Source organism: Podarcis filfolensis (assembly GCF_964270895.1).
Source record: "Podarcis filfolensis genome assembly, chromosome: 11".
Taxonomy (NCBI): Eukaryota; Metazoa; Chordata; class Lepidosauria; order Squamata; family Lacertidae; genus Podarcis; species Podarcis filfolensis.
Window position 1 is genome coordinate 29723301 of NC_139613.1, and position 25626 is coordinate 29748926.

A 25626-nucleotide genomic window follows, 5' to 3' on the forward strand; every position below is an offset into this window, starting at 1 on the left:
ACCTCCAGCACTGCAGCTTCAATAGTACAAACATCCTGTAGCCCCAGTATATCTGATTTTTGGGCCACAATGGTACCTGTAGTCACTCAAATGGCTTTGTTTATGATGCCTTCTTCGGCACTGGTCCCATAACTACCAAACCACCTCCACTGGTTAGCATGTCACTTTAGTAATGTCCTAGATATCAACCCTGTGTATGAAGAGGATAAATCTTCAAGACATCTGATGATGTGGACTCCAGTTCACAAAAGCTTTTGTCATAATACATATTTAAAGTGCCCCAAGAGAGTTTTCACTTTCAGCTATTATCCAAAAGCCTAAAACTGGGCTCAAGCTTTATAAAAACAAATCAGTTAATACATGTAATTTCTGCTCCTTCCTACAATGTAGAAAAATCCAACAAAATCACCAACTGAAATTGGTGAGAAAACATACCACACCAAAGAGAAAAAATCAATTGGGTGGGGGGGGGGGCTGGTTGCAAGGGGGGGGATTCTTTGGCCAGTTTTGCTAATTGAGTTTTTAAAAGAAAGAATACTGGTCTTTTTACATTCCTGAGATTAAAATCCAATATAAAAGGCATGCTTATTTTGAAAAGTGATTATATGGTTGAGTGGTTTATTCTAGATTTAATAAATTGTTCTCAGCCAGGCTGAAAATCTTGTTCGTTAAGCTGCATTCCTTACATACCATATTAAAAGTGACATGCATAATGAACTGTACACCTTGAGAATGTTCTCCTCTTTTGAATCCTTGTTCAAATGACTTATGTTCAGAAATGTGGAAGCGTTTGTGTCTCATGTGCTCTCTTTTTTATTGCTCGTTTTACAAAATGAACAAGCTCTCCCCTCACTCTCAAGATTCTGGATTCATTCACCAGCCCCTTTGCTCACAATGCCAATGCTACAGCAGAAGAATAACGCTGCTCGGGATCTCATTTGTACAAATTTCTATCTTCCTTCCTTCACTCGGCTCCTTTTGTTGGTTGTCTTGGTCATCCATGCATTTAAAAAAAAATATTATTTTTTTGCCTTTAGTCTTACCTGCACCCCGGTGCCCATCTGGTATCTCCAATTTCTATCCGTGTTATCTGCTATCATCACCTTCCTGCTCTCATTTCTCTTGTGCCAGATCTCCTGCTCCTTCACTGAGAAAGCAGTTGCTTTTCTTCCTCGTTCCCTTCCTTTAGCATCTTGCTCTCATTGAAATCTGGCATTCCCCTCTGATGGCACTGCTGCTATTTGCCAGTCTTTTTCTCCCACACATCTCAGGCCAACACCCAGAGTAGTATACTTGGTCTTATTGTCAAATCGTGCCAGACAGTTCTGATCTCTGAAGGTTTTCTCAGAATCTGTTCCCTTCTATCCCTCCATTTGCTTTGTTGTTTCTAATTCCCATCCCACTCCTTTAAATGCAAAGTCAGATCTTGATATTTTTTTCTTGCTTTTGACATTTCCAATCCTGCTGACTTTCTTACCCAATATTCTCACCTCCAGTTCTGGACCATCTCCTCCTCTGCCACCCTTTCCTCTTAGCCTCTTCCAACTTACCACACTCTGTAGATTTCCTTCTTTCACCACAACATAATTTCTTTCAACATTTCAGTTATGGGTTAATTTTATACCCACTTCTTCAGTGTTGCTACAGCCATGGCAGTGCACACTGCCTCAGTCCTTCTTGTAATCTGAGGTCTATTTTGCTTCTCAAAAGCATTGTTCCACCCCACCTCATCTTACTTGCCATTACCACCTTAATTCCACTACCTTATACCTATTAACAAATAAAAACTTTGAGCAACTCACTGCTTCTCATCAGCATTAATCCTCCTACGCCACTGAAGTTTCTTCTGCTCCCCAGCTCAGGATTCAGTGTGCATTAGTGAACTGTGGAAACCATTCTGGCATTGGCAATCTTCTCAAATTTTTGCCACGGAATGGTTTTAATAGCACTCTGTCAGCCTGTAGCTATCAGGCTACAACATATGCAGATGCAGTCTCCTCAAAAAAACCTTGCACATCATAATAATCTCTCTCTCACACACACACACACACGTATTTAGCTTCCCTAATAACATGTTCATTACTACATGTCCTAGTTCTCTTCAAATTCCGTTGCAATCCACCTAGACCCTGAATACCTTCTAGCCAAATGCTAGTCAAACACACTTTTTAAATTGTAACACCTAGTATACTTTAGCTTCCACACAAAAATTATCTATGATTGGCTAATACAAAAATTAAAAATTCAGGTCGTAAACTAGGAGTTTATGCTTTTATATGTCCATTTTAGACTTCAGTTTTGGTGGGTTTTACTGACAAAAGCCTGCTAATTCTACAAGTACTTCGTTCTTTCCCAGTGCACGTCCATTTAGTACCTTCCCTTCTGCAGTGATAGCACTGTCATTCCAACCTCCTGCTAATTATAACTAGGATGCTTCCACCGTTTTTCAGCTATCTTCCAGTGTTTTATTACATTTTTGTAAAAATTTATTTTATTAAAATATTAGATTACAGGTGAAAACCAGTATGCATGTTTTATAAATATAAATGACATTCGGTCAGGCTAATCATCACCTGCACCGCTTCACTTTAGGATGGAACACAACATAAAGCTATTTCCCCCAGTGCTCTAAGTTCCAAGACTTTGTTGCTATGAAGTTACAGTGCTCCCTTGCTTCATGTTACTACGTCCACTTTTCCAAGTGCCACACTGAATGCAGCTGCTCGAGTATCTCAAGCACAAAGTGACTGGTGTCCTTGACGTTACTTCTGATATGCGAGTCCCCAGTTGTATGCAGTTCAAGCCCTGGTGGTTGGAACAGAAAGGCCACTAGCATTTTAGTCTTTTGTGCTGGCACCTTTATTTACTGTTTTTAGAAGGCTACCAGTTTAAACATAGGATAGAGAGGCTTGTGGATTTCTTTAAGAGGCCCACTACCATTTCTCCATAATAGTTCAAGCATTAATATGTCAGTTTTGTGCCCTTTTAAAAACCATGGGAGCAAACCAATAAACCTTTAAGGAAGAAAAATACTGCAGCAAACACTAAAAAGACAATGGGACACCATTTTGCAAGGTTTCCTAAACCCCGGACACAGATTCCTTCTCCCTTTTTTGTTTGAAAGAAAAAAGACAAACTGTCCCCAAACATCATGCAATCTTCTCCACAATTCATTTTACATTAGGACAGTTCATGCTGTCAGTGCATTTGCCTTCAAGTTCTCTGATGATCTTAGACAAGCCACAATCTCTCACTTTACTGAAAACATGTTAAGAAAGTTTAAATACCAGCTTAACATTCAACTGGCTAAATATGTTCCTGTTCTGAATGTGACGTCTGATTTCAAATACATGTTAATGTGACATCTTCAAATCTCACTGCTTTCGTCTGTTTGCTGCTGCTACAAAGACAAAAAACCCCCCAAAGCAAATTGAAATAAGAAACAGTACTACTAAGTCTACACATTGGCTGTGTTCACAAATCATGCTAAATCATGCTTTAGTGAAATAAGCATGGAGTAGGAAGAAGCCACAGCAAGCCTTGGGCTCACACTCCCCCATCTCTTTCTTCCTCCTGCATGGCTAGGTTCACAACTTTGGCAAAGCTTACTTTCAGTTTCCTCGAACCCCAGCATGTTATGCTACCTAGACCACAAATGATGGTTTATCCCTATCTATGGTTAGTTTGAACAAGCTACCTTAAACATCCACAGTTCTAAGTTGGCTTGTTCAAAAACTGACCATATGCAGCAGGAATAAATAATAATGCATGACCAGCACAACACAATAAGCAGTTGTTTAGGGAAACTGAAAGATTTGTGGAGTGAGGAGGCAATGATGAAAAGGAGATCATGTGAACGCAAGGCTCAGTGTGACTCTGTCCTGTCCCTTCTCATCTCACAAAAACGTGATGTATCATTATGTGTGAATGCAAATGTTTTTAGCTGTCACAATAAACTTCAACCCCAGCTGCTTCCTAATTTCAAAAGAAACTGAAAGCAACACAAGCATGTAATTCAGTTTAGAGCAAACCAATGATCTTGAATGAAGCCCTTTTTCCATTAAGAATCAAGAGTGCAGCATCTATATTTAAACAAATTTTATTAACATCGTCAAGCAGTGATTAACATTCACATCTATTGTCACATCATACAAATGTAAATACAAAATTACTACATTACAATATATATTCTCTGCATGATCCAAAATATTTGGTGGCCCCAAAAAACTCTTTAGAATTCAGCAGCTTATCAAAAATCAAAACCATATTCTATTTAGAATGAAGTTGTGTTAGCAGAGGCAGACAGGAAAAATCAACTCAATACAGCTTTAGAGGTTGTGGAAGGATATGTTTGAAGGGAATATTCTAACATACAGAAAACACATTCAATTTAAAGCTTTCAAGCATAACTCATACAACCTAAGTTGTCAGCAGAAAGATCTGGCTACTTCAACTATTGTTAGTACATCCAACTCTTTAACAATTAATTTTAGGACAGGTAGGAATTAATTGAGAGAACTTTTGATTATGTTTTTTCCCCAGAGGGGGGCATGGAGAAGAAAGAGTGCCCTTAAGTTTTGGAGAGAGTGCCCTCAAAAATTAGCCAAGGATTTGTAGCTTTCTTGCACATCCAAAAGAGACCTCCATTCTTAAATGAACTGACATGTAAAGGTGTGGCATGCGTGGCAGGTAACATACCATGAGTCCTGAAACAGATTTGCAAAGTAACGGTTTTGCGTAAGAAGTGCATTTGTCCAGCAAAACTAAACTAAACTAACCATTAGTTTCCCTGTCATGCACACACAGATCTAAGTATCTTTTAGTTTATTCTCTTAGTGAATAAAAGCTGCAATGTATGCCCTTATTAAAGTTTTATTCAGGACAGTCCAACCCTCATTTGCTCTGACAAGTAGAAAGAGCAAAACTGGGCTATGGACATAGTTCTGAAATGAAGAGTTATCTGAAACTGAGTGCAGTGTTGAACTGTAGAACTGTATTAATATGTAAAGATTATTTATATTTTCATTTCAACATTAAAGTATCCCAGACAGCCAAATGCTTACACAGTACATAATAAATTCATATGCAAACAGCAACATTATCTTACAAGATTACTGCTTGGTATTCAGTAGCTCACAACAGCAGTCTGATCTCTGCTGAAGTTAACTGCTTAGTACTGCATTAAGAAGTGTTATTCTTTTGACTCTACATACTACGCTAAAAAGGTCTAGGCATCTACACAAGAAAAATATATCAGAAGGATTTATGCCAAGTTATAATTAATTTTAAAAATCAGGAACTTAACCTTTGCACTGCACAACATGAAGCACTCTTTATGCTGATTTTTAGGTGCTATTCTGCGCAGGTGCATTCTTCTCTTAAGAAGAATGTTACAAATCTCTGTTAATACATTCAATATGAATAAAATAGGTGACTTATATTGAAGCACAGTCATTGCTGTTCCACAGTAAGTTAATTTAGATACGAGAGTTTAAGACATTAGGCAGTTCCTATATGAAAGACAAACTGGAACACTTAAGACACATTAGAAGCCTCTAGTTGAACAAAATGGGTAGAAGAGTATTTTACCTGAGATAAAACTAGTATGAATATTTCTTATCCAAACAGCAACATAAGTTTCAGCTTTGGAAATCCTCTTACAAGTAGTATAAATCTAAATTACACAATATTTATGTAGCTTAAGTAATTCATGCTAATGCTAAATAAAAATTCAGAATTATCACAGTGTGTATCAATAGTGTTTGTTACAAAACTAAAATTACTTTATGTTTCTTTTTAAAAAATCCCATTGGCTATGTATTTGAAAACATTATTCTATGCATGTTGCCATGACTGCACCCTTTTATGGCTGCTATCCTCAGCATACTTACTTGGAAGCAAGTCCCATTTAAAGGAATAGAATTTGCTTCACTGTAAACATGCCGAAGCATCAGGGTGCAACAGATAGGATCTACATCTTATAACTGATGTCTACACACCAATTTAGAAAACAAATCAAGCTTAAAAAAACTTACAAAATGTATCCATTCCCCTTAGATTTAAAGAAATGAAATGAACATTAAGATACTTCTTTCCCTTAATAGTTAAAGTGTACCACTAGAAAACCCTATAATATTAGACAAGTTTAACTGCAAAAGAGATGCATTTAAAATGTTTTAAAATACACTTTCTGTTACCAACTTAGGTTGATCAGCAGCTTTATTCACTGTTAGAATCCTTCAAAGCAAGGGGGCCTTAGACATGAAAACAAAGGCATATATAAAAACAGTAAACACTGACCTCCTGAGGTTCCTACAACAAAAATATTCAAGTAGAAAATCTACATCACTTAGCAGCGGCTATTTCTGTAGTTTCGCACACTAAGCACTTTATTCACTGTGTAAGGAGCAGATTTAGTAAGCCGTGCTTGTAGCATGCCAAGAGGCAGAGAACACTGGAATGTAACAAAGACAAACTCACAAGTCTACCAGTATCAACATTCAGTCAACATTCAAATAACTGTCAAGACTACATGAAAAGATGCTTTATATATCCCATGATGCAATATAGTTGAATTACAATTGTTAGTGTTGTATCAGAGCTCTCCTCATCTCAAATTCTAACCCAAGTGGTTTCTGCAAATATGCTATACTTTACTCAGAATGAATATGTTTTGGTTTGCTATGAACTTAATAACAATAATTATCAATTTAACCACAATATTGCTTTCTTGTTTGTTACTTTTCTGCCTGATCAACTAAGTCACAGTAGAACAGTCACTTCCTTCTACATTAACCCATGTAATAAAATTATATATATATGTATATATATTTATGTAAGTGGCTACTTAACAGTTCAACTTCACAAGGGTAAAACAAATAAGTTTGTTTTAGAGAATTCCATATAGAAATTTTGGGCTAATGCTCTGTCTTCAGAAAGATTAATGCAAACCCTTGTCTAAGGCAAGTTTCACCCTAAATAAATTTTCAGATTTCCTTTCTTAGGAATTGATGATTGGAAAAGCTACAACTACAGTTTTCATCCAAAAGAAAAGTTGTAGCTACTGACACAGCAAGTTAATTTTAAAGTAGATCACCACATGCAGTTTTATTCCAGTAGATTTCAAGACCTAGTAGCATTAATTCCATTCTTCATAGGCTTTCATATAGGACATGTATTAAAAAGGTCATTTTCAAGCATGTTTAATCCACTCAAATTTGTAAAGAAAAAAAAAGAGGAATGTGTAAGATTTATGCATGCTACCGTGCATCAAACAAAAATTTGAAGCCAGATTTCTTTAATTCACTCACACAAGATTGAACGTCAGTGCAATGGCTAAATCATCCAACAACCTTTATAAGAACCAAATCATGCAAAGTCAGACCCTGCAAAAACAGTTTTCCAGTAGTTGTTTTTGCAATGCAAAGATGAGAAGCAAAAATGTAAGGCGACTGTTATGGCTTTTTTTTCTTTTTCTTTTTTGCACAGATTAATTTTGCAGCACTTAAGGGAAAATGGAAACGTGTGGCTTTTGCCTCTGACCAGCAGAGTTATTGTCTCTCCATTTTTCCTTTATCATCATGGGATATTCTTTATGCAATCTAAATTAATCACAACTTCCTTTTTTTTTTAATAGTAACACAAGATCAAGTGTACCAGTTAGGTTTTCACATTCACAGTACGTAAGAAAATACACATGGAAAGAAAAGTAAAGGGTTAACTTAACAAGGATTTATTCACAGGAATACAAGTGAGTAGAGGGGGTGGGGAAACAGAAAAGCTAAAAACAAATGAAATGAAGAGGATCCAAACCAACTTTCACTCTGTAGCTTTTAACTTGCACCATTGTGTCCTCTAGGATACAAAGGGCCACCAACATGCGCCAATACAGTGTAGATACCCTGCTTTACATCCACCAAATTATGCATCTCTTAAGATCATACTTTGCGGAGGAGAAAATTATAGAAAGGTAACACGTTGGGTGGGAATAAACACTGAAATGTAGCAATCATGTTATCAGTTTTCTACCATTGTCTTTACGTGCCAACTAACATTTATGTAGCCTTTAAACAGGTCTTACCATGTTAAGTCATTTTTAGGTTTGATAAAAATCACTAGTATAACCATGCAGAAAGCACATTACACTGACAGCACAGAGGCAATACTTTGCACAGCTATATCAGCTTTCCACATTGTGCAGGTTACACAATACAATATCAATCTTAATCCTAACAGATCCTAAAAAGATATTTTGAGGCCTAATTGTCACTACAGTATTTTATACCTATATTCCTAAGAAAAAATAAAATCCACAGAATCATAAAGGAATTTTAAACGCAGGGCTATACTGAATTGGTAAACTGCAACACAAAACTGGCGCAACGTAAGTAAATGTATACCACTCTCACCCTTTGATGCAAGCATGCTACTTTCCCACTAAAAATACGCTTGATCACTATGATCCAAAATGCATGCCTGAACCTTAAACGGCACATTAAGAATTATGCCTTACTCTAGAAATTAAATCTAATGAAGTACAACCATCAAATCATATCCACTACCCTTTGAAGTTTCAATGTTTTTTTTAAAAAAAGGTTCACCTTTCTTCTCTAATGCCCCTCCCCCCACCCAAAAAAATGAAAAGGAGTGACTCATTTGGCATCTTGCAGGTTGCTTCATTTTGTTCAAGTTAACCTTTATTACTTTATTATGGGGTTATTTAAATTTGTACGCTGCAAGTGCCTGCTCCCAATACAGGCAGCAAGCTTTATTTTAACTGTACTAACTTCATTTGTTTAGTTCTTCATTAACATGCAACACCTAGGAATCCCATCAAGATGAAACAATGCAGAAACCCCTTATTACGACACACCTTTTGCTCTCTGCAATCGCTACCCTTCGGTTTCCTTTATCGTGTCCACACAGTGTATTTCCTCTTTACATATCTCTATGGTTCAGTTTTATAGTTTTCATTTTGGTACAGTTCCCCATAATATTGCAGAATGTGCTGTTGTAAATATATATTTATATATATATATTGAGCTTCTTCACATCCAGTGCAGAGTTGTAACAGGAGACAGACTTCCACCCACAAAAGCTCCAGATGTTAAAACATTTCCCAACATCGGCTTAATACAGTGACGGCAACACCTCCCTCCCGCCCCTCCCAGTAGGCTTGGGATTGTACTGTATTCCCTACTGGTTTACCCTTCCCCCCAGTAAAGGGTAACATTTTTTTCCCTGGGTGTCGAGGCTCCCTCCCAGTCTTCCAGACTGAAGGACCTGAAAGAAGCAAGCAAGTCACAGATTTAGTGTTCGGAAAGCAAGTGTTTTAAAATAATGTTATCACAAAATACACCACGATCTGAATACATAGTCAAAAATGCAAAGTGATTAAGTTAAAAACATAAGAAGCTGCCTTATGCAGAGACAAACCTTCAGGGTCTATCCAACTCAGTACTGCCTACACCAACTGACAGCCATTCACAAGCGTTTCGGCCAAGGGCCATTCCCAAACATCTGGAGATGCTGAGGATCGAATTTGGGACCTTCTGCATACACTAAGCCAGCCTTCCTCAACCTTGGCCCTCCAGATGTTTTGAGACTACAATTCCCATCATCCCTGACCACTGGTCCTGCTAGCTAGGGATCATGGGAGTTGTAGGCCAAAACATCCGGAGGGCCGAGGTTGAGGAAGCCTGCACTAAGCTATGGCCCTTCCCCAATGTGAACCTCCAAGAGAAAGTCACAGCAGTACTAATATATTTAGAGTGATGTTCCATTTCCTTGCCTTCAACTTTCTTTTTATTAGCAAAAGACAAGCAGTTTTCACAGGTGGTACTCTCCTCTTTCTACTCCAAAGCCAGCTGAATTAACGAAAGAAATCTCAGCAGAGAAACCATGCCGAGGCTGGATGGCCATCCACCATGGATGCTGTAGTTGAGATTCCTATATTGAAGGAGGCTGGACTAGATGACCCTCAGGGGGGTACCTTCCAACTCTATGGTTCTATGCTCCTGAAGTAGATTCTTCTACATACTTTAAATCATTCTGGGTTTAAAACATCATCTATGATGTTTTACTGAAAGCTCATACCATTGTGATGTTTATCCCAGACAAGCAACTGACAAAACTTCTAGCAGGATAGTTATAAAGCTATATGCAGAACTACTAGAATTAAGGTATCAGATATATTTCCCTCTATTTCAGCCCCTGCCAACAGACAGGGGGCAAATTCCATGCGATATGGACAAACGGTCACCCTGCTATCAATGATTGTATGTGAAGATGCCATAAATTTATTTCCTTGCTTGGAGCAAACAACCCTTCCTCACTTGACAACAGTCCCTGTCCTTCCTGCAAAAGCCTTGATCTTCACCCCAAGTTCTCCAAGGAGTAAATGAGGGGTGTGGCTTCTCTTCCATGAGGTGGGACTTTGCAGGAAGAACCAGTAACCCTTCAGAAGAGACCACGGAAGAGGACAAGTAATGACCATTAATGGTTGGCAGTTTCATCTCTGCAACTCTTACACTTTATATATGAAGGCTGCTTTGTACCCATGCAAGGGTACGGCGGGTTCCATAAGGTAATTTTAAAAAATGTGAAGTCAACAAAAAAAGCTTGCAGAAGAGAAGCTAGCTATAGGCTTAGCTTAGCTGAATAAAGAGAATGCTACTGCAGCAGTTTATGGCCTGTGGCATGTTTCCATGAGAAGGAATTAACCTGGGGAACCTCCAACCCACAGGCCAGATTTGGCCTATCAGTCTTCCCCATTTGACCCATGAGGCTATTTTGGTCAAGCCATGCTCACCTACCCTGCACCTGACATCAATGTGGAGCAGGCAAGGGTGGGGGCTCGGCCAAAAGGGGCTTTGCAAGCATGGTGATCGGCAGTGCCTGCAAAGCCCCTTGCACACCTTCCAAAGTGCTCACCAACCGACTGGTTCTTGGGAGCTTCTGAAACTTTGTATAAAAGAAGATTGTACACCTGTGCATCAGCTGAGAACTTGGGGTGGCCAATCTTGTTTGCTATAGGTGCTGAAGGGACCTACACCTGCTCCATTTGGCTGCACTCTGAAGTGCTGACTTTGGGACTTCAAAGCACCAAATCATTTGCAATGCTAGGTGATGTGTCCAATTTGGCCTGCAAGTAGTAGTGATTGGTGGGGCAGTACAGCGATGCTCACTTGCCTTCACCAGCCATCGCTGCCAATTACAGAGAGAGGCAAGGTGCAGGTGACTCATTGAGGCAGTAGGGATGTCAAGATTAGCTGCCCTGTCAAGATTAGCTGCAGTAGCGTTGTCAAGAGAGCTCCCCACCTCTCCCTCTCAGAAACTGACAGCAACACTTGGGTGTTTGGAAGGCAGATGAGCAACGCCATTCTGATAAGTGGGGCCAAAAAGGTTCCCAGCCCTGGAGTAAATAAACAAACAAAATCTACTAAATGAGTCTCCTCCATTAGCTGTTGCTAAATAGGGGAAGAGTTGTGGTTATTTGAGGGAGGTTAAAACTTCAGCTTATCCACCAATCAACATACACAATACAGAACAGTTCATGCACTGGAAAAAGAGAGGAGCTTTGAAAGTCAACCCAGCTTACCCCTCATTATGGTACTGCAGCTTGAATACTTTAGGTTAAACTCCATAGTAAGCTGCAAGGCGTTCTTTTAAGGGAACAGGAAACTGGTCAGAGAAACGCCTCCAATTTTCATCTCCAACTTGATTTTTAAATCCATGAAGGATCTAAAGGGGAGCAGAAAGTTAAATGTTTTCTTCAAAGAGCAACTGAATTAAAAGCCTTAGAAGAGTGACCATCTGATAACAGAAAAACTAGATGCACATTGATAATGGTTACAGTGTTTGCAAAAAGTCACATACTAGATCCAAAACTTGTTTTTTTAAAAATGAGTTCTATTTGTGCCACAAATTTATGTGATTTACTATCTTCCTTCCATCAAAAAGCCCTAGATTCTAGGCATATATTCATCTCTTCTTGCACACACATTCCATTCTCCAGCTATTTTACTTAGAAAAGATCAAGGGGGGTAGCGATGGAACTGTGTGTGTTAACAATTCTTAGTTTCTGGAAGGAGTTATCAGGCTGTTGGACATCATAATGAGTTCACCACTAACTATGAATGCTCAGATAGAAATACTGTAGAGCAATTTTTCAGAACACCAGAGTAGGCTACCTTCTTTTTGTGCCACTTTAAGTACACTCTAACTTCACATGTTCTAATAATACAGCCCCATGAAACAAAAAAATGTGAAATAACTAATTACCTTACAGAACATGTCTCGAAGATCATCTTTTGGGCTAATCCATGATGCAACAGCATCACAAAAAAATATAAAGTCCTGCAAATGTTTTCAAAATGTGCAAATTAGAGATGAGTACTTATAAATGGACAGATTCAGCACAGAAATATCAATGTAATTAAATTCTAGGGACCTATCGGCACTATACATTTAAAGTGCTATTATACCATTTAAATCGCCCTGGCTTCCCTCCCACAGAATCCTGGGAACTGCAGTTTGTGAAGAGTGCTGAGAACTACAATTCCCAGTTTCCTCAGAAATTCCCTGTTTAACCACTCAGAGAATTTTAACTCTGTGAGGGGACCAGGAGCCTCCTTACAACTCTCAGAACCCGTAACAAACTAGTTTTGATGATTATTTGGAGGAAGTCATGACTTTAAAGTGGTATGATACTGCTTTAAAAGTATAGTGCAGATGAGGCCTAGATCTACATTTTATAGTTTCTCCATCAAACATTTTATTATATACAATAAAAATTCTGAAGCCTTTTGCACCTATGTCAAATTCCTTCTCCTGTATGCTTTTTATAGGGAACAGCAGCAATGATTTCAATAACAAATCTGTGATCTGTATAAGCATTCAAATGGGTGGCTGGGCTCCAGACAGTAACTCCAAGAACTTCATGTGAATTGTGAAACACATGCAGGGGCTTGGGTCAGGAGAATGGAGTTAGTTAAGAAGGTTAAAATGATCAGCTGTGAGAAATGTGCAGGGTTCCTCTTTGTAGCACTTGATCTGGAAGCAAGTCCCATTGATGGTAAAAGAATAGGTAAGCAATAAATGTTTTTAGAACTGAACTTAGCATCTAGTTTGACCCCACTGGAGGAGGAAGCAGCAGTTTCACAATTTGAACTTCCACTGTTGCCACCACTTCTTAAAAAGCAGCTGTCGTGGGGGTGGGGGGATATTTTGACCTCCCAAAAAAGGTTTCCTGAAGTTCTACCTTCTGCATCAAATTTATTCCTATTAGACGCTGGTCTGAAGAATGCAAAACGTAAGATTTTAAATACTACAACCCCAGCTTTCTTGAGTTTTACTCATCCTTCTAAAGGGAAAACAACACATCATCATATCACTAAATCACACTAACATTTTGAAGTGCCCATTTTCAATTCTGGTATTTGAAATAGTATATACTCAGACCAAGCCATTAACAATGTATTTTGCAGTGACCAATCCACAGTGAAACAGACCAACACTTGATGTTATTTGAAGCCAACTGGGACAAACATGTATGTATGTGGCAACAAAGTGATAGAAATAAAGGTGCTGACAGTCGCACAGTCTAGTTCTTGCTTACAGGTATTCTAGTCTGCCAATAATCTAAGAACTGTTATTCAAAAAGGGATTTGAATACATGTCGGCCAAACAATACCTCAATAAAATAAAGACAGAGCGGAATTCCAGAAATTAATTTTTGCAAAACATTTATGCAGAGCCAAGAATACTATCTGCTTATCCAGGATATGACATAATCTTCACCTGAATGGAGATCTTATCCACTCTATGAAAGTACTTTGGGCAGTTTCTTATTTTTCCAAAATACAGCAATCTCAAAAGTGGCTACCATGAGTAACAGAATTAAGAGGGGGTAGCTTCCTGAGGCATTTTGGAGAATCATTATTGGTTTGATCCAACGCTATGTGAGTGCAGTTCTGCTCATGCGATAGGACCACCACTTTGCCTCCTTCAAAATTTGTTCTGGATAGTCTCCCAGTCCTTAAAACAGATTTTGGGTGTGTGCAAGTTACTGCAGTGGGGAGGAAAGGAAGGTGAAGTCCCACTGTGCAAGGAGAAGCCCCTTCAGCTTGTGTGTGAACACCATAGGTTTCATCCCATATGCAGTTTAAATCTGGTATCTAAATAAGATGATGCAACATGGGGCAGAGGATCAAATTTTAGACCACACGTCTGGCTTAAAAGGTCCTACCAATCTCTGATCCTCACTTTTTAATGTCTCCCAGCATTGTTGCTACAGTACTTTGGGCAGTATGTGTCTTGATTTATTCCTTGAAAAACACACCACCAGCTCAATTCTTATCTGCAGCCAATGGGGCAATGTGTTCATCTAAGCCAATCAAGACCAAGACAAGACTTACTTGGACTACTCCACTTGGATTGACAGTGATCATGGTACAAATTCCACGGAATGCTGAATCTTTTTCTTCATTATCCCTTATGTTTCTGAGAGAGGTGCACCTATTAAAACAAAGAACAAAGGGTTAGATTAATCTCTGCATCCAACTTCAGCTGGTATTGTATTTGATGGAATAAGTGTCCCAATGAAGCTTAAGGACTATGCAGCACATGTCAGGTTTTTACTTTGCACCCCTACTTTGTACACTTTCAACCTGATTTGAAATCCATAGAATTTTATAGATGCCAGATCAGCCAATTTCAAATTCTTTCTTGTAGTGCACAAGTGACCTATATTCCATTAAATACCTCTATCTATTTTCTGCATTGTATCATTATTAGCTTTCATTGCTAAAAGCAGCATATACTGCCACAGTATGAAGTCTATCAAATACCAGGAACAGAACATCTCTCACTTGTTTACAGCAGCAAGCAAGCTATTTTGGTACAAGTTTATAAACATATATTTCAGACAGCAAGTCAAATCGCAAATGAGTTTGAAGTAATGTAATGCGATGTTTTAACGTTTTATGCTATTTGCATGCACATAATCATACTGGTGGATTTTTAAAAATGCTTTTTAATAATCAAGCTTTAACACATCAAGCATGTGACAATCTTATCCCATGCATTAATTAGTTGTTAGCCACAACATGAAATATATACATGACGGTACTGCTAAAAAAACTCACAAACCTGATAGGACAAGATTAGTCACATGGTTGGCAATGATTAAGAATAGTGATTTTTGTAACCAACTGAAAAGTATATCTAGAAGTGAGATAGAGAGAGGAAAGAAAGAAAGGAAGAAAGAAAGAAAGAAGAAAGTGAAGAAAAAATGAATAAAAAAAAGATTGAATAATACACACCAGGGTCTTATAAACTGCTGTAGCATGGGGGCCACCTCTTGAGGACAAACGTAACCAAGACGACCAATTGTTATTGCTAAGGTAACGCAATCACGGTTATACACCACCAAACGCCAACCAAGACATGAGCAAATGAGGGGGGAAGGAGAAAAATAAAGAAAAAACAACAAATAACTCAGAAACAGAAACCAACAGAACCTGTGTATGATAATAACATAAGATTTCACCAGTGCTGTTCATTACCACCCCTAAAAATAAGGGGTAGCAAATGTGGCATACTATTTGGAGGAGGGGGAAAGGAATTAAGCGAATGAGAGAACACCAAAAGCACAAATTAAAATCCAAATGCTCAGTCTAAATAATATGGTTCAAACTGTGACAACGCTATTTAATCAAAAGGTATTTTGAGTCACCTTTAGTAACAAGTCACTGTTATTTATTACACTGAGTTGCTAGCCCATTTCTCAGGGTTAAAAACCCACAGCTACTTGGCTTCCTTGAAAGAATACTATTTGTAATTAAATTTTAAACGGCAGATCTTAATTTTAAAATCAAAGTAACATAAACTTTTAAAATTTACGATTTTCCAGGGGAAAAATGGAATTCTATTCATAACGCTCAAAGAATTCTTTTAAAGATAAAAGCTAAATTCAGCAGGAATCAGGGGTTTTATCTGTATTAGCTTTTCATTACAAGATAAGGCAGCTTTTGATTTTATTATCTAACGATTCAACAATTGCCAGAATTAATCTCTGGAGTCAAAGGTCCTGCATAAATATGAAGGGATCTGTTCAGTGTGAACTGATCTGTCAGGCACCTGGCCGTTCATGTGAAGAGGCTGCTTGGACGGTGACCCTGTGTGGCTTTAATGGTGTTCTCTCAACTCACAGAGTAATTCTTCAGAAAAGGGAGAGTGTGGGTATGTTTAAGGATTATTTGAAGCAAACTACATGAATACTAAAATCCAGCAGATTCATATGAAGCAGAGAAGCCTATGCTTAAAAGACATTGTGCAACACTCCAGAACAGGCATTTGTGAACAATCTCATGAACACATGCAATAAAGCAGATGATGCTCTTTTCACTATGAGATTTGGTGTAGGATATACCAACACTATAAAATGGAATCACAATTAATACGGCTAAAAGAAAATTTGTGGCTTTGTTTTCCAATTATTTATTGTGCTATACATGAATCAGCCTCTAATATTAACAATTCCTATCTGACCATTAACTAGGGATGTTATAGCAGTGGATTTCCTGTGTCAGCAAGGGACTGACCTACATGACCTTTGAGATCACTTCCAATGCTATGGGCTACAAGGTTTTCTGTATGATTTTGCCACAACACTCATTCAATTCCCATTAGAATTATATTCCCATTATTTAGAGAATAATGGAAATGATGTACTGGTTGAGAATACAGAGTGGAATTTAGACCACAAAGCCTGTTATTTTTGGCAAGTACTCTTACAGAGTTCATTTCTTAAGCAGCCATTCAACATAAGAAGTCAATTAGGAAAAGCACTATAATGTTAAAAGGTGCTAGTTTTGGTAGATCGATGGTAGATCTGCATTGAGATTTCAAGTATGACAACATCCTACAGTATAGACCAGAATATCCCACAACAAACCTAAAGTACAACACATTCAACATTTATCTGTAGTATCAGCCTTTTGGGTATTTACAACTAATATTTAGAAGTTATGGTGAGGGATCAAATGTCTCTTAACTTCTGCACTGTGTAAAAAGCAAGCACTACAGGTAATGTACCAATGACCATAAAGAAAATGTATAGGTGTCACTCCCAGTTACTGCCAGGAGACTTCTTTGATCTAAAAGAGTTGTTCCACAAGACACATCATGTGTTTGCAAACGTACTGTGAATAGTGCAATACATAATGTGCCAAATTACCATGTAGCTTATCTTCCAGTTTAACATAAAATATACAGTTACAGTCTTTGCACTCATTGCTAGATATTTAACAAACATGCACAGAATATAACCTGACTCCCACCCACAGCCGTGAAGGCAATGGCCAAGTTATCAATGTCTAGACTGAAATTCTGGTAACCATTCATTTTCACTTCAGACTGTAACTATAAATCTGCATTCATAGGCTTAGTATCACTGGTATCAGATTACAGTGCAGACAGAGATAGTCAGAGATGACAATTAGCATTTTTCAGAAAATGAAAAGCTCTTTTAAAAAAGAAAAAAAAACACACACAGAACATGCTTTCTACTAGCACAGAACAAGCCTCAAACTCAATTTTAAAGGGTCTTTTAATCTTCAACCAATCTGCAATTTCTAAGGTCTCCATTTAAGAGCATGCTATATTTAATAAACTATGTAACAAGTTAGCAAGATATAGATAATACATGATAGTCAGCTACTTTTTTTTTAATAGCAGTTTGCTTGCATCCTCTTGCCAGCTATAGTTAGAAGGCTTCTGTAAATTAGCTATGTGCACAGAACACACATACAATTTATACAAAAAAGGATGTCAAATTCTATGCTACGTTTAAGTCCTTAATCAATAGCATCTGCTAATTGAAAATTAAATCTGCTTAATTTGACACTTAATTACAAGGCTGAGGTTTGCAACACCATCCAAACTGAGTTGCTTTTGCTTTAAAACTGATGCAGTTTACCTACGACTGTCTGAATAGTCTGGTTTACAAACAGACATCTGCATAACTTCATTCACTGCAAAGAGTTCAGTTGTAGGGTACCTGTGTTTTCTAACAAAGTCTTTGGTGTGTTGGGTCTGTTAATGATTTCTACAAGCTGGTGCAAGACCATAGGAATATAAGGCTGCATCTCTATACCTAGAAAGAAAGAAAAAACACATAAAACAGTTCATTAAAAACCTGAACATATGCTTTCATAACAGGTACATAAGTGCAATTGAACACCAGAATTTACAACTGGTAAAAAAATTAATCTATACCATGCAAAATCCAAACTATAACTTTAAAGAAGCAAACCTTACCCATCTGAATAGAAATTTCTCCAATTGCCCACGTGGCATTGTTACAGACAGAAATGAACTCTGGGTTAAGGTTGGTTCCTAAAATTGGCATGAAGTCAGCTGAAAAGAACACAAGCCACACTGTTAAAACTCTCCCACAACTAGAACTTCACACAAATGTTCAGTTTCATGTAACTTCAGCAGAAAACCCATGTGAAGGACAATCACTTTTTCTTAGCCAGAAACTCTTCCTAGGCATAAGAAACTCCTGGTACAGCCCAATAAGGTTAAATTCAATTCCACTGCAAGCAAGGGACTTCAGCTACCAATTTGCGTGGGATACATATATAACCACAAGTGTTCAACGAAACAAAAAAAGCAGCTTTAGACATATCCAACATTTTGAACAGGATCTTCTGCTATAAAGTAAGCATGTGTTTACTAGGCACTGCCTAGCCAGAAACAAGGTCCTGGAGGAAAAGTTCTACATCAAACTTAGATGGCAATAATATATTCTCTTTTGTACCATAAACCTGTTAGGAAAAAAACAAAACTTTCAAAATTTCCCTTTACACATAGAGCATTTCTAGTCACAATGATGCCATGCATGGACAAGACTCCATATTTGAAGAATTTGCCTTGCTAAGTCACATACCAATGCATGGCTTCACATGTTGAAAACATGCCTTTGTCAGATCGCCCAGCAAGGCAAAAGAACTCTGTCGTACCTCGGGCATTTTATCCTAAAAGAGAGAAACAGAAGTAAGTTTGTGTTTTTAAGCATTCTATTTCAAAAGTGAGGCAGGAGAAGGGGATTATTTGCCTCACCTGCATGCACTGGTACATGAGTGTCAGGATATTGCTCCGAGCCACTAGCTGTTCAATGTTGCCACCGAGTCCTTCAGCTAAACCACTAAGTAAATCAAGAGCCACAATCATGAAGTCTTTATCTGGAGCTTCGTACTGGTCTGGCTGAGCATTGTGCAACTATAATAAAAACACACAGTTGGACACTGCTTAAAAGGCTTAATTACGTGACATACAATGAACCATTTTTGCTATTAACATTATTTTCAGTTGGTGAAATAATATTACAAATCTCTCCAGAAAACAAGCTTCACTTAAAATGCAACTGAAGATAATTCTCCCCATCCTCTAAAGGCCAACAACAGAAAAATACCATGGCTTGTGCAAGAGTCTTCTGTACCAGATTTACACAGCGCTGGTACACAGGTTCACAGTATGGAAGGAAGCCAGATTGCAAGGCAGTGGCAACCGAAGATAGGCACTGAAATGCGGAAGAAAAAGTAGTGAGTATCAGGGATATTCAATTGGTATGAGCTTTCAATTGCGGGCATGCATGTTTGCTACAAACAATTTCTTTTAGAAAGGCCAACTTTTTGAAGTACATGAACTGCAGAATTAAGGAACTTCCTAACAGTGTGGCCAGAGTTCTAGCTTTGGCCATGCCAAGACCCATGGAATTACCAACATCATTAATTCCTACAGCTCAACCCTATGTGTCCTTCCCTCAAAATATATCCTAATGAGCTCAATGCATTCTGATACACATATAGTCAGTAATCCCACCAAGTCGGAATGGGGTTTATTCCTAAGTAAAGGGGTGTAGAATTGTAAATGGGCATAGAATTAATCTCCCAGGAGAAGCTTCCCTCGCGTGTGTGTATCAAGGAAAACTGCAAAACTATTAGTGAGCAGCTGGAGGAGGAGAGGACAGAGGGTGAAGAAAGAGCAGTGAGTGGAGGGGAGCCCTTTCCCCCTCTTCTGGACTCCCTGCAAAACTCAACAAACCTGCTCTATCTGGAACTGGGTGTGGAGAGTGCAGCTGAATAGAACACAGCTGTGGGGGAGCTTGAGGGAGTAGCACCCACCTTGGGCCTGCCCCTAAAAAACAAGTCTAGAGTGAGAGACTAGAGTGATGTCTGCTGTTTCCAGGAACTCTTTCCATTGTGAGACTTTTGCGGGTGAGCTGAGAGTTTGCTTGGACCCTCAGCAGGAACCCAGAGGCTGAGAGCGTCAGAAGGAAAATGAGTGTGTGTGTGCGAAACATTTTTATATGTAACTGTGTATTTTTGTAATATTTCGTTTAAGTTGTCTGTTGCTTCTTTTTTGTATGCTGCTTAGAGATATTTTTAATATATTAAGCATTAAAGAAATTAAATAATCAATCAATTACCTCTAATAAAGGGAAAAGATCTTTATCTTCATCCTTCAACATGTTCCATTTCTGGATTAATGGAGGCATAAGCATCTGAATATATTCCTAAAGACAATGAAATAAAATGACACATTTAAGTAAGCCATTGTAAATTCCATTAAATTCCAACGTTGTTTCCACTTCAAACATGTGACACCATTTTTCAAAAAATCCAGTATTATCAAAATTATGGAGGAATAATCTCCAAAAGTTTACCTTACCAACTGACAACCACAAACTCCCAAAAAGGAGTGTCATACATGGTCTGGAGACTCCCAGATTCAAATCTCACTCCATAAGAAAGATCACTGGGTAATCACTAGCTCTCAGTATAACCTACATGACAGGAATGTTGCAAGGAGAAAGTGCACAAGTTCCAGCTTGTCAGTATCTTCCATAATTTGTTGTGCCCAGAACTGGACACAGTACTCCAGGTATCGTCTGAGCAAGGCAAAATAGAATGGTACTATTGCTTCCCTTGTTCTGGACACTAAACTTGGTGCAGCCTACAATAGAATTAGCCTTTTTTGCTGCTCTGCTGCATGACATTGTTGACTCATGTTAGCTTGTCATCTACTACGGTCCCCAGATTCTTTTCACCTGGTAATCCAGGTGTCCCCCATCTTATATTAGTGAAGCTGGTTCTTCCCACCAAAGTGTAGAACCTTACATTTGTTCCTACAGAAATTCATTTTGTTAGTTTTAGCACAGTTCTCCAATTTGATGAAGATAGCACCACAGATTTCATAATATTTCATAACAAACAGAAAGGAAGCAATATTCAGGCCAGTGAAAGATATGTTGAAATTTTGTTAAAGGATGATGGGGCAAATTGCTTGGTACTTAAGACAATGGAGTGTGTTGAAATATTCCCGCTTGCAACACACCAAAGTAAGGAAATAAGCCTCTAGAATGTAGGACTAATTAAGAGGTGAACAAAATTATCAGTTTAATCTGAATGAAAGGATAACAATACTTACTGGTTTGTTTAGATGATGGCCTACAGAATCTGCTAAAGTTCCTATGGCATCGTAAAGAATGAGCAGATTCTTATGCTGGTATTTACTAAATGCGAAGACCAGAGTATCAAGTATATAAGCGAGATAAGGAACAAGTTCTGTACAAGCCTCCTCTTCTAGAGTAGCAAAGGCACTAAGAAGCAAAAGAAAAATTTAGTATGCAGAATTAGAGAATGCACTCCTCTCTTTGAGACAAACTTTCACAGCTTTTTTTAAAAGGTCACACGGGGGGGGGGGGGAGAGAACCATTCTGGTAAGATGCACTGGAAGTTGGCTTTGCATTTATTTTCACAGGTCATAACACCTCAGAAGATGGAGAAACCCTACCTTAAACTGAAGTAAAGATTTTGCTCATCACCCAAGTATCTGATTAAAGTACTTGGCCAAGGTAGTCATATTTTGTCTGGTTTCACATTAAATTGTATTTAAGTGAAATACTGTTCTATTGCATTTCAAAATTGTTTCTTGCTTTGGGATTGTGTGAACAATGAAGAGAGGGTAGTAAATTATTTTAATAAATAAAACAAAGCCATAAACCTGAAGGGTTTTCAAAAGTCCCCAAGTTTCCAAATAAAAGCTAGGCTCCAAAGGTACGGAAACCCAAAAGTGCTAGTGGGTGTGATGGGTTACTTGAATGTGCTTCTGGATTAAATTATTAAAATAATACCTAGAACAGAACTTGCTGACTTGACAATACACAGCATTCATGTTCTGTGCAAAGTGAGAATCAGTGACAAATGTTATCATTCCCACAAAAAAATTAAATAAAAGCAGCTACAACGAACAAGGGCATTTAGAACAGAAGAGAAACTCCTAAGACAACTTCAAAAATAAGATGTTTGTCTAGACTAATGAAAAGCTGTTCAAGATCAAACAGAATATTACAGCACAATGAAAAGGGTTTCACATCTCCACCCTGTTCTTTGAGGACCACTGGCAATACTTTTATGACTCTGACCTACCTGCAGGCAGCTTCTTGTACTCTCTTGTTGCTATCCAGGATGCGCTTTAGCAACTCAGTCATTAATGGCTTCAAGTACGTGTCTGGGGGTTGACTGACTACCCAGTGTGCATAGCGGCTAAGAGTCCAGCAAGTAATGGAGCGCACAAGAGCCTTTTTATCAGAGAGGCACTGAATAAGGTGAGGGATTAGCTCGGGAAGATATGGAATCATACCCTGCATACAACCTGTAAAAATAGGTTACAAATTAGACATGCCTAGCAGAATCTGCCCTCCATACACACACAAAGGCGTGAAGCCAACATGAAAAAACAATCCATAATATTAACAAACTTCCAGGAGGCAACGTATTTTAGCAAACACAAGTGGTGGCTGTTGCCCACTGGGGATGGTGGAGAGAACAACAAGGAAAGAAAACAAGAGGGCAGAGGCAACTAACAACAGGTGGCGTTTGGGGCAGGAAGAGACAGAGATCACAACAAGCAGACAGCCTGCTTGAGGGGGGAGAGGAGGAGAAAAAGCGTAGCTAGGGGCTGGCACGAAATATAGCCTGTCCTTGAAAGTACTGACTAACCTTCAGCAATTGCTCCTAGTACTAGGATGCCTGATTCTTTCACAACCCACTCTGGATGAAAAAGCAGTTCTTTTAGAAGGGGCAAAATGTGTGGCAGCAATTCATCGCGGAATACATTGGCAAGGACATCAAGAGCAGCAGCTGAACACTTCCCTAAAATAGATACACAAACACACATTTAATACACCTGAGACACATTTTAGTCATAAAATTTCAACTCAATGCTACGTTCGTATTAATTGTAGGCCACAAAAGCTTTATAGAATAATCAAAACAAAATCATTCCATGCATATTATCAGGAGGTTTAACTGCTCAATTAGTTTTCATTACAGCATCCATGAAGGCAATTCACAAGATGTGCAACATGTTTTGAATGCTTTTATTGAATCACATCTGAGGAACACTCAAGACATGTATTAGGTAACAGAACTTTTTGAAAAGCTTGAAAAGTTTTATTTGCTCAACTGTGAGCATGATTTCCTAAAAAGGCCCTCAAACACCCATTAATTTCAATAGGGTTTGTACTTCATAAATGCTTTTCACCCCTTTTATCGAAAAGCTGCAACAGTTGCAAAAATCCAGAAGAAAATATTCTACTTGTGCTCAGTGACTGATAAATTACAAGTACAGTGGTACCTCTGGTTAAGTACTTAATTCGTTCCGGAGGTCCGTACTTAACCTGAAACTGTTCTTAACCTGAAGCACCACTTCAGCTAATGGGGGCTCCTGCTGCCGCTGCGCCGCCAGAGCACAATTTCTGTTCTCATCCTGAAGCAAAGTTCTTAACCTGAAGAACTATTTCTGGGTTAGCGGAGTCTGTAACCTGAAGCATATGTAACCTGAAGCATATGTAACCTGAGGTACCACTGTACAGAACATAATCCAGAGGACTTTTAAAAAACCAAGTTAAGGGAATTTTTACAAAGTTGGCATTATAACTTCAGAACAATTGCTGAATAGGTGAACAATTGCTGAACAATAAAATAAGGACAATTGGTAGACTCTTAATCATAGGGTCGTGGGTTTGAGTCTCACACTGGGCAAAAGACTCCTGCGCTGCAGGGAGTTGGACTCGATGACTTGCAGAGTCCATTTCAAATCTACAATTCTATGAATTCACCACATAAATATTTTGACTGCACGGTATTTTATATGGCCTTACTTAAATTCCAGTCAGAAATAGTATCATCGTCATCCAGCTCATCCTCTTCCTCCTCCTCCTCTTCAATGCCATCTTCCTCATGCTGCTGTGCTACCGTCCGTGAACGGTGAAAGCGGGGCCTTATGTCTTGCTCACTATCTGGGATAGCTTCATCTTCTTCAACATCTCCCTATAATCAGAAACCAAAATGGCAAAGAGCCTATACATGCTGAAGTAATGTCAGTGTATTCGTTTTTGTATTATCAGTGCAGAGCTGAGACTTCAACATTATGTTACATGCCCTAAACCTCTGGGCACTGGGGTAAAGTAAAAGTGTGATTTAAATCTATTCACAAGATGAAGGTGGACATCTGAGTTTACAACATATGAGCGCAAACTGGAGTATTTCCAAAAACTGATCTTACTCTGGAAAATACAGCTTGCCTTATATTTTAGCTTCATAGCCACCCTGCCCCCAGTCCCATTGTTTAACTCAGTGCACTGAGTCTTCCCTTCATAGCCCGTGAACCAACAAGTGCGAAGGCTGCAAAAACCAGCAGTGTTGCAACAAAGCGGTCAGAGTCTACAAATAATTGAGAGTTGTTTAATGTTACGTATGTTGCTGCATATATTGCGCGTGTTAAAGGTAAACATTGTAAGAGTATCTAATATAAGAGACAGTGGCATATCTTCAACAAATGAGGTGGGAAATCACACTTACCTTCAGGAGAATTATATCTATCTCTGAGTATTTCATGCCATTTACTAACACAGGTATCAACCTAAAGAGAAAGGACATTTCTTGAATATCAGCTGGTTTGCAGGTATACAATTTTCTTTGCCTCCAACAAAATACGGAGGTATCTAGGAAGCATTCACTGAGGCATCTGTGGCTTCTGAGCCTCTAGAACTTGGGCTTACAGGGACACCCCACTTTAACTCCACTTGAAAGCATACATCCCCAGTATTAAAAAGGTATGCCAGTTATCTTCCTTGCACACACTGAAACAGCACCAAGGTATACCAATGATCACTCTCAACTATGCTACCATCAATGCAAAAGAATGTCTACGTTTTATACATGGATTCTTGCCTCTGTTCCCAAAATCCATTTTTTAAAAAAGACATTGAAAGCATGGTGCAAATAAATTCTGAATCTATAAAATTATGGAGGGTGGGTGTAGGATCAACTTACTTGGTAAGATGCCGACACAGAACATCTTTACAAATTGGCTGTTCAGCCAAAGTCAGCCAAAACTCACAAGCTTCCAAAGCCACATTTTCATCTTGGTCCTGAGTCCTTTGTAGCATATACTACACACAATGCCAAGGAAATAAAATGGCACAGGTGTCAGTTTCTTTGTAAATGTGATCTAATTAAAAAGAGTTTAATGTAGCAATCCACCACCAAT

At 38.5% G+C, this 25626-nt stretch overlaps 1 protein-coding gene across 2 annotated transcripts in view; it reads right to left on the reverse strand.

Annotated features, from left to right (window-relative positions):
- Positions 1–7709: 7709 nt before the first annotated feature.
- Positions 7710–25626, reverse strand: part of TNPO1 (transportin 1) — a 31984-nt gene continuing 14067 nt past the window's right edge. The window contains exons 9-25 of one of the 2 annotated variants that reach the window (XM_083577359.1): positions 25410–25528; positions 24936–24996; positions 24236–24404; positions 23073–23225; positions 22500–22725; positions 21499–21670; positions 20498–20584; positions 19481–19588; positions 19129–19287; positions 18956–19043; positions 18322–18420; positions 18062–18157; positions 15324–15399; positions 14418–14517; positions 12283–12357; positions 11600–11742; positions 7710–9282 (exon numbers count right to left, since the gene is read on the reverse strand). In XM_083577359.1, coding sequence (XP_083433485.1) covers positions 11635–11742; positions 12283–12357; positions 14418–14517; positions 15324–15399; positions 18062–18157; positions 18322–18420; positions 18956–19043; positions 19129–19287; positions 19481–19588; positions 20498–20584; positions 21499–21670; positions 22500–22725; positions 23073–23225; positions 24236–24404; positions 24936–24996; positions 25410–25528 — 1896 coding nt within the window. In that variant the 3' untranslated portion in view covers positions 7710–9282; positions 11600–11634. The remainder of the gene's footprint in view (positions 9283–11599; positions 11743–12282; positions 12358–14417; positions 14518–15323; positions 15400–18061; positions 18158–18321; positions 18421–18955; positions 19044–19128; positions 19288–19480; positions 19589–20497; positions 20585–21498; positions 21671–22499; positions 22726–23072; positions 23226–24235; positions 24405–24935; positions 24997–25409; positions 25529–25626) is intronic. The other variant, XR_014540027.1, reaches the window with a different exon arrangement.